This window comes from Caretta caretta, unplaced genomic scaffold (genome assembly GCF_965140235.1).
Source record: "Caretta caretta isolate rCarCar2 unplaced genomic scaffold, rCarCar1.hap1 Scaffold_36, whole genome shotgun sequence".
NCBI lineage: Eukaryota > Metazoa > Chordata > Testudines > Cheloniidae > Caretta > Caretta caretta.
In genome coordinates, this window is record NW_027439750.1 from 1 (window position 1) to 16,689 (window position 16,689).

The 16,689-nt window shown below is 57.0% G+C and overlaps 1 protein-coding gene and 1 long non-coding RNA gene across 4 annotated transcripts; one reads left to right on the top strand and one right to left on the bottom strand.

The window, feature by feature from the left end:
• Positions 1-6,577: 6,577 nt before the first annotated feature.
• On the bottom strand, positions 6,578-15,926 carry LOC125637677 (uncharacterized). Its single transcript, XR_007357035.2, has 2 exons — positions 15,641-15,926; positions 6,578-9,525 (listed from the first exon to the last, which is right to left on the bottom strand). It is a non-coding gene; the product is annotated as an uncharacterized LOC125637677 (long non-coding RNA).
• Positions 11,282-13,507, top strand: LOC142070513 (PAXIP1-associated glutamate-rich protein 1A-like). 3 transcript variants are annotated; one of them, XM_075124172.1, is made up of 4 exons: positions 11,282-11,423; positions 12,112-12,499; positions 12,644-12,726; positions 12,891-13,507. In XM_075124172.1, the coding sequence occupies exons 1-4, from the start codon at positions 11,387-11,389 to the stop codon at positions 13,070-13,072; spliced, it is 690 nt and encodes a 229-aa protein (XP_074980273.1). In that variant the 5' UTR covers positions 11,282-11,386; the 3' UTR covers positions 13,073-13,507. The 3 variants fall into 3 exon arrangements, with proteins under 3 accessions (XP_074980273.1, XP_074980275.1, XP_074980274.1); XM_075124174.1 differs by lacking the exon at positions 11,282-11,423 and adding an exon at positions 11,461-11,611; XM_075124173.1 differs by lacking the exon at positions 11,282-11,423 and adding an exon at positions 11,630-11,786.
• Positions 15,927-16,689: the final 763 nt, after the last annotated feature.

Consider the following 16,689-nt stretch of genomic DNA (forward strand, 5'->3'; position numbering starts at 1 on the left):
CAGTTCGAAAGGCGAAAATCTGGTAGACTCCTGGGGTACCTCCCTGTACACAAACAGCAGGTGAGGTAAGTACTTGTCCCAATCCTGCGGGTGCAGGTTCATAAAGGTTTTCAGCATCATCTTTAGCGTCCCGTTAAACCTCTCCACCAGCCCATTGGACTGGGGGTGATAAGCTGAGGCCCAGTCGTGCCGGACCCCACATTTCTCCCACAAGCACCGGAGCAGGGCCGACATGAAGTTGGAGCCTTGGTCTGTCAAGACGTCCTTGGGGAACCCCATGCGGCTGAAAATGGTCAGGAGCGCATCGGCCACGGTGTCTGCTTCAATGGAAGCTGAGGGCACTGCCTCGGGGTAGCGGGTGGCGAAATCTACCACCACCAGAATGTATTTCTTCCCCGACCGGGTCGTCGTGCTGAGAGGCCCCACAATGTCCATGGCCACCTTCTGGAAAGGCTCCTCTATGTTGGGCAAAGGTCTCAAAGCCGCTTTCCCCTTGTCCCGGGCCTTCCCCACCCTCTGACGGGGGGTCGCAGGATCGGCCATACTGCCGGAGCATGGTAAAGACCCAGGGCCATTAAAAGTTCTGTAGCAACCTCTGCCGGGTGCGCCGGATTCCCTGGTGTCCTGAGAGGGGGATGTCATGGGCCAGGTACAGGAGCTTGCGGCGATACTTCTGGGGGACCACCAGCTGCCTCCTGATCCCACAGGACTGCACTTCCCCTGGGGGGCCCATTCTTGGTACAGGAACCCCTTCTCCCACAGGAACCTCTCCTGGCAGCCTCTCCTCATGGTCCGTCCCGCACTGAGGTCAGCCAGGTCCCTGAGCTTCTGCAAGGAGGGATCTTTCCTCAACTCGGCCTGGAACTCAGCGGCTGGGGAAGGGATGGGGCCCGGTTTCCTCTCACTGGCCGGGTCTGAGGCCTCAGCCTCTCTGAGCCATGCCCCTCGGCGCTCCCTCCCCACCAGGGTAGGGTCCTGCACCGCCACTGAGGTACCCTCCCTGATGTCAGGGTGTAGTGTCCCTCACTGGCTCTGGCTACGGGTCACAACTAGGGTGTTCTGGGGGTTGCTTGGCCAATCCTCTAGGTCAGTGCTACGTTGGAAAAAAAAACTGCCAGTCCCCCACATCAGATAGCTGGAGAAGCACTGCTCTAGGTCACCCCCCATCAACACCTCAGTGGGCAAATGATGGGGTACCCCCATATCCTTGGGGCCCTCCTTGGTCCCCAATTTCAGATGTACCCTTGCCATGGGCACCGTGAATGGGGTCCCACCCACACCCATGAGGGTCAGATAGGTGTTGGGCACCACCTGATCTGGGGCCACCACCTCAGGCTAGGCCGGTGTCACCTCAGTGCCCGTGTCCCAGTATCCATTGACCTTCCTCCCACCCAACTCCAGGGGAACAAGGCACTTGCTCCGCAGGGACAGCCCCGCGCCCACCCTGTGAACCGAGAACCCTGAGTCTGGAGCATCCAACTCTCCAGAGGAGCTGGTCTGGGAAACTCTTTCCTCCTGAGCAGCTGATAAGCTGCCAGCCCCCACTGCCTGGGAAGCCTGCCCCTCCTTCAGCTGGGTCCCTACCCAGTTAACCCTGTGAGGGTTCGATTTGCTCAGTCTGTCCTTGAGCTTGGGGCAGTGGGTCCATATGTGGCCTCTCTGGCTACAGTAATAACAATTCAAGTTCTGTTGGTTCCCTTGAGATGGGCGGTTGGTCCTGGTGCCGGTTGTTCCCCTGGAGAGGCGGTTCTTCACATTCCCCCTTTGGGGGGTCCCAGGATGACTCTCTCTCTGCACCGTGGTGGGCTTATTCCTTTGGGACTCCTCCTGTCCACCCCATGACTGGCTGTCCACAAACGCATTGGCCATCTGCCTTGCGCTCTGTAGGTCCTCTGGCTTTTTGTCCACCAACCATATCCTCAGGTCGGATGGGCAATGTTCATACAGGTGCTCCAGTACAATCAGTTTAATCATGTCCTCCTTAGTCTGGGCCCCATCTGCCCACTTGTGGACATATTCCTCCATTCGGAGGATCAGTTCCAGATATGTGTCCTCAGGGGTTTTACGCTGACTCCGAAACTTTTTCTGATATGCCTTGGGAGTCATCCCAAACTTGCATAGCAGGACCTTTTTGAACAGTTCATAGTACCCTGCCTCCACCCCTTCCATTCGGCTGTACATCCCCACGGCTTTGGGGGTCCAGTAAGGGGGTGAGAAATCCTGTGCAGCTCACGGGCCTTGTCAAAGGCAATCAGGAATTCATCTATGTCCTCCCCTTTCTTAAACTGGGACAGGATGCAGTTATCAAAGCTCCATGCAGTCCTGGATCCCCCCTCACTCACTGCAGCAGGGGGCTCTCTGCTCCTCAGCCTCGCCAACTCCAGCTCACGCTGCCGCTGCTTTTCCAGAGCCTCCAACTCTTTCAGTTTATCTCCCTCTCCCATTCCAGCTGCCTCAGCTCCAGCAATGGGGGGCTCCACTGTGATGATCCCCTGCTGGCCGCGGGGGTCACGGTGTGCCTGGGGTTCACCAGGCTCCTTCCAGCCCCTCCCCTAGCCATATGTAGGAGGGGCCTCGGAATGCCCTCGGCAGCAGTCTGACCCCTCCCAGCCGGGACAGACACCTGTCCTGGCACTGCATCTGCCAGGCTGCTTCCCTCTGGGGCAGGGATCAGCTCCTCCAAGCAATCCTCCTCCTCCAGCTGGGCAATCAGCTGTGCTTTGGTGACCTTCCCTCTGCGAAGCCCCCTCGGCTTGCACAGCTCTACACAGTCCCTCTTAAGGAGCTGGTTATACATCTTCCCGCTCTTCCCAAGTTGGTGCGGACTCGCAGGCCTGTGTGCTCTCAGCAGCCCACGGTTTCCAGGGAGAACCCCTAGTGTGCCAGCCCTTCTCCAGGTCACCACCTCTCTTCCAGGGTCAAGCCGCAGATTCCTCTGCCCCTGGAACCGCTCACTGCAGTCCGCAGGGGGACCCCGTTACTGCAACAATCCTTCTCGCTGGTCACACACTCCCAGGAGTTAAGTGTAGCTCCTCTGCCTCCTGAAACCGCTCCCCTCTGAGCCTTCAGCACGCCTGGTCCTCATTAATTCCCCTTCATTTTACTGCTCCCCAGTCACTTACTGCAGGAAGTACTATCCACCAATTGTCATGGAGTGTGTGGGAGTCCGGGCCCTGCACCGCACACTTCCTGCGAGTCACCGTGACTCTCAGCCAGCCAGTAACACAGGTTTATTAGACGACAGGAACACAGTCCAAAACAGAGCTTGTAGATACAGAAAACAGGACTCCTCAGTCAGGTCCATCTTAAGGGGTGGGAGCCCAGGCCAGCTCCAAACTGAAACCCCCTTCAGCCGTCTCACCCAGCCCCACCCCTGGCCCCTCCTCCAGCCTTTGTCCAATTTCCCAGGCAGAAGGTGTCACCTGGCCCCAACCCCCTCCTGGGCTCAGGTTAGGAAGGGCAGCCACCATCCTTTATGTGCTGGCCGTCAAGAATCATCCCTCAGTGAAGTCACACCCTTATTTCCCATCACCATCTAGTATTAATGCAGATAGTAAACTACTAAAACTCCCATGCAACATTACCAGGTTAATACTCCCTACTCACTACTCCGTCACAGCACCACATCCAAATAAAGGCTCATGGCGTCCCTTCTCCAGCTCTCCTAACACTGGCATTACACCATGTTTTACACACATTAAGCTGGGACTCTAATAAATTCTCAACATCGTATGTCAAAATGTAGAGAGTAACTTGCCTTTAATCAACGCTAATTCTCAAGAAGCATTGTTCTTATTTTGCCTGTCTATAAAGTTTGATTATCAGTGGAAATATTTTGTCATCGGTGTGTGTGTTCGGTGGAATCGATGTTTACTGACATTGATAAAAAATTGCATCCTTCCATGCTTACTTCAAGGCCAGACTTTTCAAGCACTTTTCTAAGGCCTATTGGCTTGGCTGTGAGGAAGCGTACCCATAATGTGACAAACAGTCATGTTAAGAAGGAGAAAGCTAGTGTGAAGATTTAGCAGAACAGATAAGACCTGCTTAGCAAGTGCTATGATTTTTAACAATAAGTATCAGACACTTGGGTTAGCAAAATTTGGATATTCCAGCCCTAAATAAACCCCAGACAACTGAGTTGTGTAACTGGAAATCTAGTGGAATATTAGAAAATGGGCTACAAATACACAGGTAGGCTGTGAAAAAGAGGAAGTATTGAGACTGAAACTGTAGACAGTGCTGCTGTAAAATGATCAAAACCATAGCCAATGGCAGAATTAGGAAAGGACATGTCATCCGCTGCAGTGTTGATAGTTATACTCTTATGTGCTAATTAACTAATGATTTAATAAAGGCAGTCAAGCTGATAGATCCTGAGGTCTCCTTAATACTGAATCAGACCTGAAGAGTTAACACCCTGCCTGTGAATGAATGAACTGAAATATGGATATTAAATATTAAGAAGCTATATTACGTTGCCAGAGGCAGTAGTAGCAAAATCATCTAGGTTGATGAATGGTTGTTGTAGCTACAAAAAGGAAGCCCATTGTAAGTGATAAAAACTTGCATGACAGGGTTTAGCTCCTGTGTCATTCTGTCCAGGAAAGCAATGGGGCCCCTGATATCGACTTATTTTAGTGTAGTGAAAAAGTGAAGAGGTAAGCGTAAGCCTGATTGAAAATATTCGTTCAGCTACCACGTTAATGAAATAAAGTTGTATTGAAAGAGGCAGTAAATAAAAGGAAATGAAGTTGATCACAGAGTTGAATTATCAGAAATGTGACTGTTTGATCAGTAACGCACAGACACAGCTTAGCTGTAGGCACAAAGGACCTGGCACCGTTGGTTAGATGAGGAGACCAGAAATGGAAGATTTAAACATCTGTTCTAGCCCACTGGAGAACAGCAGTTGTTGGAGTGACTTTGCATTGTAGGATGGACTTTAAAACAAGTTGAAAAGGCTGTGGCGGGACGTTGGATCAATGACGTGAACAGTAAATTGGACATTTCAGTAGCACGCAGAGCATCGATGAAGAAACTGCAACTCGAGTAAGCATTGTGTGCAAAGCTGGCCAAGGGACACACTGCAGAGGGGCCCAAGGAAAGTGACTTGGAGCGATACGGTGCTGCCTGAAGCAAGCCGGCCAGAGTTCAACATCAGTCCCAAGATGGCTGTACAACAACTCTGGCCTGTCTTGTCTTCCACAAGCTGGTGTGATACGGCATTTTGCACTTATAGAGACAGGAAAATTCCAGTTCCAGTCACATGAACTCAAAGGTGATGCATCGTCCTTTGCCTGGATGCAGGGCAGGAATGACTCACATTTTGGTTGGATGATTCAAATCTTTGGTGGGAGTATGAGTCACCTTCTGATTGGTCCACACCAGCCGCTCCGAAAGAGGACCCAAGTCGCCCCCCCGGCAGTGGAAATGGTATTAAACAACCAGTTTCCTTCAGCGTGTTGCTTCCTGAACATCAAGACACCTGGAAGGAAGAAGAGCTGAGATCCTGGGCTGGCCCCCTGGGAGTCCTCCTGGAGACATCTTGGGCAGGCCCCTTTAACTGTTTCTTCCATCTTCCAGCAATTCAAGTTGCCCGCCAGCACACAGGGAGAAGGCTATATTTGGCCCGTCCTTCCCTTCACCTGTGTTTGCAGTGTCCCTCCTGCTGTGAACAGTAACTGCACTGACGGCTGAACAAGGAGCTGGTGATAAGTAACACGCAGACTTTCTCTTGGATGTCGACCCAAATGAGTCAAGTGACCACTTCCTGAAGCTGGGTAGCTAATTAGTAGGGAAGGGTGTGTGTGCTTTGAAGACTGTGACAGGGTTACAGTGTGTGTCCTTGCTACATAACTAGTTCTTGGCAAGGTTGTTGTAAAGTAGTTTAAAACTACATAAGAGCAGCTGTACTGGGTCAGACCAACGGTCCATCTAGCCCAGTATCCTGTCTTCTGACAGCGGCTGATGCCAGATGCTGCAGAGGGAATGGACAGAACAGGGTAATTCATCGAGTGATCCATCCCCTGTCACCCAGTCCCAACTTCGGGCAGTCAGAGGTTTAGAGACACCCAGAGCATGGGTTTGAATCCCTGACCATCTTGGCTAACCGCCACTGATGGACACACCCTCCATGAAGTTCATAGAATCATAGAATATCAGGGTTGGAAGGGACCTCAGGAGGTCATCTAGTCCAACCCCCTGCTCAAAGCAGGGCCAATCCCCAATTTTTGCCCCAGATCCCTAAATGGCCCCCTCAAGGATTGAACTCACAACCCTGGGTTTAGCAGGCCAATGCTCAAACCACTGAGCTATCCCTCCCCCCAAGTTATCTAATTCTTTTTTGAACCCCGTTATACAGTAACTAAACAATGTACTGTTATTTAAGATTGTGAAGGACTGTGCATGTGTCTACCACAATTAATCATTTCATGCTGCTTTTCAAGGTCTAGGTGTCTACAGACATAACACAAGAACAAAGCGTGTGGCCTTTGGAACTCAGTCCATGCATCCAACATAAATATAGGAAGGGAGGCAGATTTTGTATAAATAAAGTTGACTGTTAATATTGAAGTTTGTTTTTAAACATTTTAATTTTTTAAATCTCTTTAAATGTTCACAGTTGTGGGAAATTATTGGCAGTCAGACAATAATGATTTAATGACAGCAGGCATTGAGATGAAAAGGTGAAAGCTTTATAACCACGAACAAACTAATTGTTAACATCATGTGCCAAAATATACAAAGTCAGTAGCCTGACATCAAACTAGGAAGTTCACAAGCAGCATTTTTCCTACTTTGCCTCACTGTTCATTTAGATGATTACTTGACGGAAATACTGCTTCGTCGGTTGGCGCGTGTGGTGAAATCGACATTTACTGACATTGACCAATAAAAATCGAATCCTTCCAAGCCTAAACGTAGGAGTTCAAGTTAGATAGTGTTAAGCAGATTCGGGGGCTCATATAACTCCTGGAGAACTAGGTTAAAAGGGTTGACTGGTATAGATCCATTGCAAAGGAGACTTTGATGAATTAAGATGTAAATAATTGCCCAGACTGTCTTACGTTTTACCTTTGGATTATTTTTTCCTCTGTGTTAGCAACACTGGGGTTGATCACCTGGACAAAGTCACCTTCCCAGAACAGATGTTGAGTGAATAAGTGTTCTTTTCTATTGCAGTTGTTATGTGATTCCTGAAACTTGGATAGGCCCATTATCGTATAGGCCAATTTTCTAGTTTGTTAGCAAAACTATACTGCTGGTATTTTTGCCTTCTTATCCCTATATGTTGCTCTTAAGGATAGTTAATACAATTCTCTACAATCAAATGTAGCTCGAGTCCTTTTGTGTAGTTAAGCCATCAGAATTCAAAGAGCCCCAAGGATGGTGGTATGGGGAAATCCATTAACCAAACTGATTAACGAAGGTTTGTTTTTATCTAATAGAGACCACAATTGAGAAGGGAGTGAACGTTCATGAGATGTCACAGTAACCTACAACAGCAAATGATGATGGGCAAAGGTGCCAAAGGGTGACAGACTGTATTAGTCCAAACAAAATCTGTTTTTGCTTTTCTTGTCCCTCCCGATCTAACTCCAGAACTGTATTCAGATCATGCCTGTGAACAAAAGAAATGGGAAACTGGAAATCAATGATTGGAAACTTGGCCAAATGGGTGAACAAAATAATGAGGGGATTGGCCATTCCAGCCACCACTCCCTTTTAGGGCCTCAAAGAGACTTTGTGGGGAGAACGGCAGCAATGTTGGCCGACTGAAAATCAGAACAGAAAGGAACAAGTGTCACCATCATGACTGCCACCCTCACTGTCCCCTGGGACCCCAGCATCCACCATCACTCTGCTAAGCCTTCACTGTCTTGATCCTGAGGGATGTCATGACCAGACTAGCCCAGACAGGGACCCAGATGATGTAGCCACCTCCACCTGCTTTGGGTAAATCCTAACCACCCCCTGGGGTGGGAGACTTTGTCACCCCTCTGTGTCACTCACCCTTTTCACCTTCCCCCGCACCACATGTCCTTTTCCTTCCCCACCTTATTTTTTCACCATCCTGTCTCTCTCCCTTTTGGCTTAGTTGGCCAAGACTATATCTTGCAACCCAGCTCTGAGCCTGTGACCAGAGAGGCAGCTAAACCACTGTTCTGCACAGCTCGATACTGGCCCAAGTTTTCCAGGTCTCAGCGTGGCTGGTCACACCAGGGGCTGGACCCATGTTTCTCATAATAACCAGAAGCTGTGTCCTCTGTCTTTGCTGTTCCTGTCTCTCCTTTTGTTTGTCTTGTCTCGGAGGAAATGGGATCGGATTTTAACAGCAACAGCAACTGCAGCTCCAACTCATTTTGACTGCGTCCCTTTGCCCCCAAAAGAACAGTTGTTGCCATGTAAAGACTGAGGGTAAGTGTACACCTAAAATGCTGCATCGGTGCATAATTCACCTCTCCGAGATGGAATTCTTCCATCGACCTAGTACTGCTTGCACTGGGGGTTAGGTTGGGATAACTGCATTGCTCCAGGGTGTGGATTTTTCACAACCCTGAGAGATGTAACTATACCGATGTATATTTCCAGTGCAGACCAGCCCACAAGGTGGGTGAAGTAATATCCATTATTGGATCAACTTCTGTTGGTGAGAGACACGAGCTTTTGAGCTCCACAGAGCTCGTCTTCAGGGCTGAGAAAGGTACTCTGAGGGTCACAGCTAAATAGAAGGCAGAGTGGATCGTTTAGCACAAGGAGCACATGTTACAAGAGACCACTCAAAGTGAGGTGGGCAGCTAAGGCTTCTGCAGTCCGAGGACAAAGGAGGGTTTGTGGGTTACATATTGTTGTAATGAGCCATAAATCCAGTGTCTCTACTGAGTCCATGGTTTTTGGTGTCAGGTTGAGTTATGAATTTAAGCTCCCAGGCTATATTTTGAAGGTTTTGTGCAGGTTTCCTTTCAGGACAAGGATGGAGAAGTCAGATATGGAGTGATCATTCTGTGACAATTGTTCACCGTGATGTGGTGTTTTTGTCTTTTATCATTTTCCTGTGTGAGTTCACTCGAGAGCCCACCGATTTCTGGTTTCACCTCTCAGGAGCTTGCTTCTGATGAGCTTGGAGAGGGGGCAGGGGGTTGTTTGAAGGCCAAAAAGGGAACTCAGGAAAGATTTTTCAGATGGAATCCCCATCGAGTATGGGCTGCAGTTGTTTGATGATATCCTGTGTGGGTTCCAGGGTAAGGTGCTAGGTGACAATTGGGGGTGTGCGGTTCCAGGGCTTTTATTTCTGTATTGCAGCAGGTTTTCTTGGGGTAGCTGGGTGGCTTGTTCCATGACGCAATGTACGTCTCTGCGGGAATGTCCTCGTCTGGTGAAGGTGGTCATGTCAAGGTGGGATTTTATTTTCTAAAGACTCCTCACAACCAAAGTCAGAGGGAACCGGGGATGTTGTTAAAACTAAAGCTGCTGTAATATTTCACCTCAAAGGCTTCAACAGTTTTGCCTTCTTTTCTGTACCTGTAACAGAAGGTTGAAAGGCTGAGGAGCGGGTGTTTGCCGCGGCCCCTGGCATGCTGAGGTCTCTGTATGCCAAACTCCACCCCCCGTTCAATGCTGGACAGGGTCGGGTTAACACCTCTGACTTTAGGGCCCTTGTATTCCACCCCAATTACCACGTTTCCGGTGCCTGGGCTGGGCTCACAGAAGGAATACATCAGATGGCCCAGTGCCTGCTGGGAGGATGGGCCGGCTGTCGGGGAGGGGGGAGTGAGAGACAGCGACACCAGTGTCTCCCTGTCGTCCCCCCCCCCACTGTGCACTGCCCGACAAGGGTCCCCGCATAAACCCTCTATTTCCAGGCAGCCCCCCATCTCTGCGGAGGGCCCCCTGTGACTCCTACCTCTTCCACCCAGCTCCCCACTGCACTCTGCCCCCAGGACCAGGGCCGTCCTTAGACATATGCAGAATATGCAGGTGCATAGGGCACCACAGAATTTGGGGCACCAAATTGCCCCAAATTTCATGGTGCCCTACAGAGCTGCGTGCTTCATATGCGGCAGTGCTGGCAGCCAGTACCATCCTCCAGCTGGCTCCCTTGTGGGGTGCGCCCCCTGCAAGGCGCAGGGACGTTTCTAGGTGGGTGCGGGGCCCAGGACAACTCCCTCCACCCCTGCCCCGCCTCTTCCCGCCCCCACTTTCCACCCCTTCTCCCAAGCCCCCTCCCCCAGCAACAGACGCAGCCCAGGGGATTAGTGAGGGGGCCTGGCGCTGGCAGCAGGGGTCAGGCCTACCCCCACACTCACCGGCAGTGGCAGGAAGCAGTGCAACCCAGCCTCAGCCCACTCCACTCCTCTGGCTCCCCGCTGCGTTGCTCCGCTTCCCAGCGCCGGTGAGTGCGGGGCGGGAGGGGGCGGAGCCCTCCCCCCAAGGGACACGGCGGGGGCGGGGGGAGCGGAGCAGGCTGGGGCCAGGTCGTTCCGCTTCCTGCTGCTGGCACCAGGCCCCCCACTAACCCCCCCGGCTGCTCTGGGCCTATGGGGCCCCCCAACGCGCCTGCCTCCACAGGCCTTGAGCGCAGCCCAGACCCTCTGTGGGGGGGAGCAGGTGCTCGGCTGCTTAGGGCCCCATAATTGGTAGGGACGGGGCTGCCCAGGACCCTCCCAAACCCCAACCTCTTCTCCCTCCACCATGACCTGCCTCCTCCAGCAGCATGCCTTGCTCCAGGATCCTCCCCCCTCTGCTTCCTCCCAGAGTGCCCCCACCATCCCCTCCCCAGACTCCTCCCACCTGCCCCAGACTCCTCCCATCCACCCCTCCCCCACACCCTCCCCCCTAACTCCTCCCATCCACCCCAGGCTCCTCCCACCCACCCTCCTCTCACCCATCCCAGGCTCCTCCCACCACCCCATCCCCAAACTCCTCCCATCCACCCTCCTCCCCTAACTCCTCCCACCCACCTCAGGCTCCGCCCACCACCCCATCCCCAGACTCCTCCTACCCATCACAGACTCCTCCCACCGCCCCGTCCCCAGACTCCTCCTACCAGCAACAGGCTCCTCCCACCCACCCCAGGCTCCGCCCACCACCCTGTCCCCAGGCTCCTCCTACCCACCCCAGGCTCCGCCCACCACCCCTGCCCCAGACTCCTCCTACCCGCCACAGACTCCTCCCACCGGCCCCTCCCACTCCCCGACTCCGCCTCCAGCCCCAGTTCTCCTTCGGGTCCGGTTCAGACTCCAGTCCTTTTGCATTGGGCGCTAGCCCCGCCCCTTCGGTCACGCCGACCAATCAGGAGCGCGGGATGGGGCGGGCGCACGCGCCGCGGCTGGGAGCGGAAGTTGGAACCGAGCTGAAGTCGGGGAGAGCATAGCAGTGGCGCATGCGTACTGAGACAGTAGTGCCTCCGCACTTGAATGGTGAGTATAAAGAGCGCATGCGCAAACAGCGGGGGGGGGAGCGGTGTGGTGCATGCGCACTAAAGAAAGACAAAGACGAGACCGCTGAGCTGTGCGCGCGACCGCGCCGACTGGAACGAGGCGCATGCGCAGTGAGGCGAAGACGCTCTGAGAGGGGCGCAGTACGGGCCCCGTCGCTCATGCGCGTGGTATGGCGCGGGTGGCGCACGCGCAGTGGTGGGCCCTGAGCAAGAGGCTTCACAAAATGGCGGCGGGGGCCTGGGTTGCTTGTCAGCCAGTGGCTGGGATGTGACCCCCCCCTCCCCCCAGCTTCCCTTGGGAGCCCCAGTGTGGGCCTGGCCGGGGACCGGAGCCCTCAGCAGGGTCAGTTGGGGCGGCCCCAAGAAGGCTGCCACCTTGGCGTGAACATCAGGGGCCACGGCCACGATGGCTGCCATGGCATGACAAGGATGGCGTGAGCCGCAAGATGGCCGCCGCATTGGCATGAGCCCCAAGATGGCCGCCGTGTTGGCGTGAGCCCCAAGATGGCCGCCGTGTTGGCGTGAGCCCCAAGATGGCCGCCGCGTTGGCGTGACTGGCAGGTGGCGAGCCCCAAGATGGCCGCCGCGTTGGTGTGACTGGCATCTAAGCTCAGGGCTGTTATTGTAGGGTCTCCAGCCATGCTCTAACCATGGTTCTCTCCTTGCAGCCTGGCCCCGTCCCGCCATGGAGGCCACAACAGTGGAGGAGGGCGAGGTGACCTCTGGGATGCAGTCCCTGGCGGTGGAGGATGCCCTGGAGCCAGTGCCGGCTTCAGCGGGAGAGGACGGGCCGGCGCCGGAAGAGGTGGAGGAGCGGGGGCAGGGGGAGGAGGCTGGGTGGTGTGTCCCCTGCAGCGACGAGGAGCTGGAGGCCCCAGAGGCCTGGATGCCGCCGCCCGAGGAGATCAGACGCCTCTACGAGCAGATCGCTGCCGAGGGCGCCCTGCCACTCCAGGCCGAGATCCTGCCCCGCAGGGCCCCCACCCCCGAGCCCGACAGCGAGGAGGAGGAGAGGTCTGATGGGCAGCCCGAGAGCGAAGAGGAGGAGGAGGAAAAGTGAGTGGAGGGCTGGGCTAGCAGGGGGCTGCGGGTTGGCATTGAGGGGCACTAACTGGGCAAGGCAGGGCAGGGGGCTGAGCGTCTGGGGCTGCCCCTCCCCCTCTATTGGGTCTTTAACCCCCTCCGCTCTCTGTGCTCCAGGCCCCAGGTCCCGACTGAGTTTGACTTTGACGATGAGCCTCTGACGCCCAAGAGCTCCCTGATTGATCGCAGGAGAACACCAGGTACGAACAGAGCTGGGAGGCTCCCAGCCCCCACTCCCCTCCCAGAACCGTGGCTAGAACCCAGGAGTCCTGGCTCCTAGCCCCCCAGCTCTAACCCCCTAGACCGCCCTCCGCTCCCTGAGCTGGGATAGACCCTGGGGTCCTGATGCCGCCCTCCCCCCCAGGCGGCTCGCGCAGCCAGAAGCGCGAGGCCCGGCTGGACAAGGTGTTGTCGGACATGAAGCGGCACAAGAAGCTGGAGGAGCAGATCCTGCGCACGGGCCGCGACCTCTTCCAGCTGGACCGGGAGGAGGCGCCATCCCCACAGCGCCCCTCGGGGCTCTTCCTGCACCAGCGCAAGTACTGACCCCCGGGGTGGGGCTGGCAGGTGTGGGGCCCTGCCCCCTTCCCAGCATCCTCTGGGCTGGCGCTGGGATCCGGCTGCACCAAGGACGCTCCAGCCCAGATACCAGCTCAGGGGACTGAGATGCGGGAGGGAAAACAGTGACGGACTAGTGGGGTCAGCCAGTGGGGCACGGGGCCTTTCCCTTCAAAGGGCGCCGGCTCCTCTCCGGCCCCAGGGCAGGGGAATGGGCCCCACGGCTGTCAGGATCTCAGCACAGCTGCCTCCATCACACCTATGGCTCCGCCCCCACCAGGGGCTGGGGAAGCAGGAAATGTCCCCCTGTGTTGCCCGGAGGGGGCAGAACCTACAGCCTGGGGGAGGAAGGGGGGGGAGGGGAACTGGGGGCGGGGGAAGGGTCTGTCCAGTGTTTCTGCTGCAATAAATGTGTTTCTTGCCCTCTGGCGTCTCCTTTCTTCTGCCTGGTTCATGCTGAGCCGAGGCCTCAAGCTGGGCCCCCTAGTGCGAGACACTCTGTCCTTAAAGAGGGTGGGGCTCTCTACCATTTGGAGGCCCTACCTAAACACCACCTTGGGAGATCCTGCAGGTGGGGCAGCAGGGGAAATTCCTACCCCAGGATGGTCTCCCTGAGGGCCTGGCTGGGACCTCTGACACGGGTGTGTGTGTGTCTGTGAGTCGGGCCTTCCCGAGGGCTGGGGCAGGGGCCCCATGGCTCAGGAGTGTTTTGCAGATATGGCCATCCTGGGCACTCAGTCGGCAGGATCCTGTTCCTCCAGGAGGCGGGACTTCCTGTTACGCCCACTATTCAAGGGTGTGTGGACCCTGGTATTCTGCTGTGAGAGGTAAGGACGTGCTGTATTGTCATCAGGGCTGGAGGTGGGACTTCCTGTATTGCTATCGAGGCAGGCGGTGGGACTTCGTTGCCCACAGGCTGTTCCACGCAGGAGGAGGCGGGACTTCCTGTATTGCCACAGGGGCAGGACATGGGACCGCCTTTGCCAGCAGGCTGTTCCTCCCAGGAGAAGGTGTGAATTCTTGTTTTGTCATTCCCTGCTGGGTCATTTCCTCACAGGAAGTGGCCCCTTTTCAGAGGCAGGGCTCTGTGTCTCATTGTCCAACCAGGGCAGGATGCTGGCAGTGAGGGGCGGTGCCTCCCCAGGAAATGCCTCCCCCCTTGCCTGAGACCTCCTGCCCCAAGGTGCTCATGTCCGGGGGGGTGTGTGTGTCTGTGATGTGGGGTGGGTGGGGCAGCGGCTCAGAGCCCAGACCTGCCCCAACCACCCCCTTCATCCCAGCAGCTGGGCAAGCGGGGAGGGGCCCTCGAAACAACCAGAGGCAATGCGGGGGGCAGGGTCGGAGCAGTTGGTGGGGAGCAGGACGGAAGGGGGGGTCGTGATCCCTCTAGGCTGCAATCCTGAGTTGAGGCGTGCTGGGCCCTTTGCTACAGCGTGCCTTGTGGTGGTGAGTTCCCCAGGTTCCCACTGCACAGAGGGGCCGTCCTGCCCCCCGGGGGCAGATTGTCCTCAAGACTCCGCCCGAGCCAGTCGGCAGATTGGGGGCCGCAAGGAGGAGAAGACGCTGCCCTCCTGACCCCCAAACCAGGACCCCCAAGTGGGGAACAGAGACAAAACCCGGCAGACCCTGCCCTCACCCACTGCCTTTATCCAGAGCCGTTCTTCGCCCTCCGGACACCTGGGTCCACCCAGCTCTGCCGGTGCCCCTCACTCCCGACCCGCAGCCCCTGCTAGCCCAGCCCTGCCCCCCCCCCCCACTCTGCTGGTGCCCCTCACTCCTGACCTGCAGCCCCCTGCTAGCCCAACCCTGCCCCCCAGCCCTGCCGGTGCCCCTCACTCCTGACCTGCAGCCCCCTGCCAGCCCAACCCTGCCCCCCAGCCCTGCCGGTGCCCCTCATTCCCGACCCGCAGCCCCTGCTAGCCCAGCCCCGCCCCCCCCCACTCTGCTGGTGCCCCTCACTCCCGACCCGCAGCCCCTGCTAGCCCAGCCCTGCCCTCCAGCCCTGCCGGTGCCCCTCACTCCCGACCCGCAGCCCCCTGCCAGCCCAACCCTGCCCCCCAGCCCTGCCGGTGCCCCTCACTCCCGACCCGCAGCCCCCTGCCAGCCCAGCCCTGAACCCCCCCAGCCCTGCCGGTGCCCCTCACTCCCGACCCGCAGCCCCCTGCCAGCCCAGCCCTGAACCCCCCCAGCCCTGCCGGTGCCCCTCACTCCCGACCCGCAGCCCCCTGCCAGCCCAGCCCTGAACCCCCCCAGCCCTGCCGGTGCCCCTCACTCCCGACCCGCAGCCCCCTGCCAGCCCAGCCCTGAACACCCCCAGCCCTGCCGGTGCCCCTCACTCCCGACCCGCAGCCCCCTGCTAGCCCAACCCTGATCCCCAGCCCTGCCGGTGACCCTCACTCCTGACCCGCAGCCCCCTGCCAGCCCAGCCCTGCCCCCCGCCACTCTGCCAGTGCCCCTCACTCCCGACCCGCAGCCCTCTGCCCCGCCCCCCGAGCCATGCTGGCGCCCCTCACTCCCATCCGGCAGTAGTCTCTCCCTAGGAGCCTGGTGACTCACGTGCCCCCCTGCGGCCGCGCTGGGTGTGGGGGGACCGGCAGCTTCGTGACTCCCTGTGGGGTTCAGGATGGGGGCTGATGAGGGGGTGGAGAGAGACTTCAACCTGCTGCCACCTGGGCCGGTGGCCCCCCCTCCAGCACAGGCCCCCTGCCCCCGAGCCAGCCAGTGCCACCCTGTGGCCAGGTGGGGCCGGTGCCCCCTGGAGGGGCCAGGGGCGGCTGGAGGCATCGGGGAACCCGGAAGCTGCCCCCCCTTCTCCTTTCTGTGTCAGCAGCTGACGCACAGTCCCCCCTGCGCCCCCGCATCCTGTTACCATGGCAACCCATTGTTACCTCCAACGCAGCCGGGGCCGGGGGGGCCCCAGCGTATATAGGGCCCTGGGCCGGAGTGAAGGCTGCGCTGGGCGAGCGGCCCGACGGGGTGAAGCACAGAGCTGGGCGGGGAGAGGAGCGAAAGGGGCCCCCGTTTGCTGCACCCCCTTTTCCTCCCCCTGACTGCCGGGGATCCTCCCCCTGCTGTGGGGCCGGGGCATTTCCCCCCACAGAGAGCAGTTTAGTGGAAGCAGGCAAGCGCCAGGTAAGGGGGAGCCCCACAGCCTGAAGTAATGTGGTGGGGGGGCAGAGGCACCCCAATTCTCCCAGAGGGGAGGCTGGGTCTGAAGTGGGGCAGGGTCAGTAGAGGGGATGGGGTGAATTGGGGGGCAGGCTAGTGGGGTAATGTTTGGGGTGACAGGGCCCTGGTGGTAGGAGGGGCACAGGATTTTGGGGGGTGGGAGATTTGAGGGTGTGACGGAGGAGGGCATGTGGGGAGATTGTGGGGGGTGGAAAGGGGGATGCATGGGATGAGGTGCAGGGGGAATTGGGATCAGGTGGATTCTGGGGGCAGGGAATTGTTGGGGTGCAGGGACAAAGGGGGTGCTGGGTTCCCTGGCGAAAGTGGGGGGACAGAGGTGATGTCAGCCTGGGATCTTGATGCAAAAGCTCCCTGCCTCCCCCTCCCCTGCTAGGGGCTGCGGGTCGGGAGTGAGGGGCACCGGCAGAGCTGGGGGG

What these genes read in the sequence shown, in the direction of transcription:
- LOC142070513 (XM_075124172.1), top strand. Translation starts at nt 11,387, where the DNA reads ATGCGTACTGAGACAGTAGTGCCTCCGCACTTGAATG. An exon ending in AGTGCCTCCGCACTTGAATG is followed by an intron (nt 11,424 to 12,111) that starts GTGAGTATAAAG and finishes CTCTCCTTGCAG; the next exon opens with CCTGGCCCCGTCCCGCCATG. An exon ending in GAAGAGGAGGAGGAGGAAAA is followed by an intron (nt 12,500 to 12,643) that starts GTGAGTGGAGGG and finishes TCTGTGCTCCAG; the next exon opens with GCCCCAGGTCCCGACTGAGT.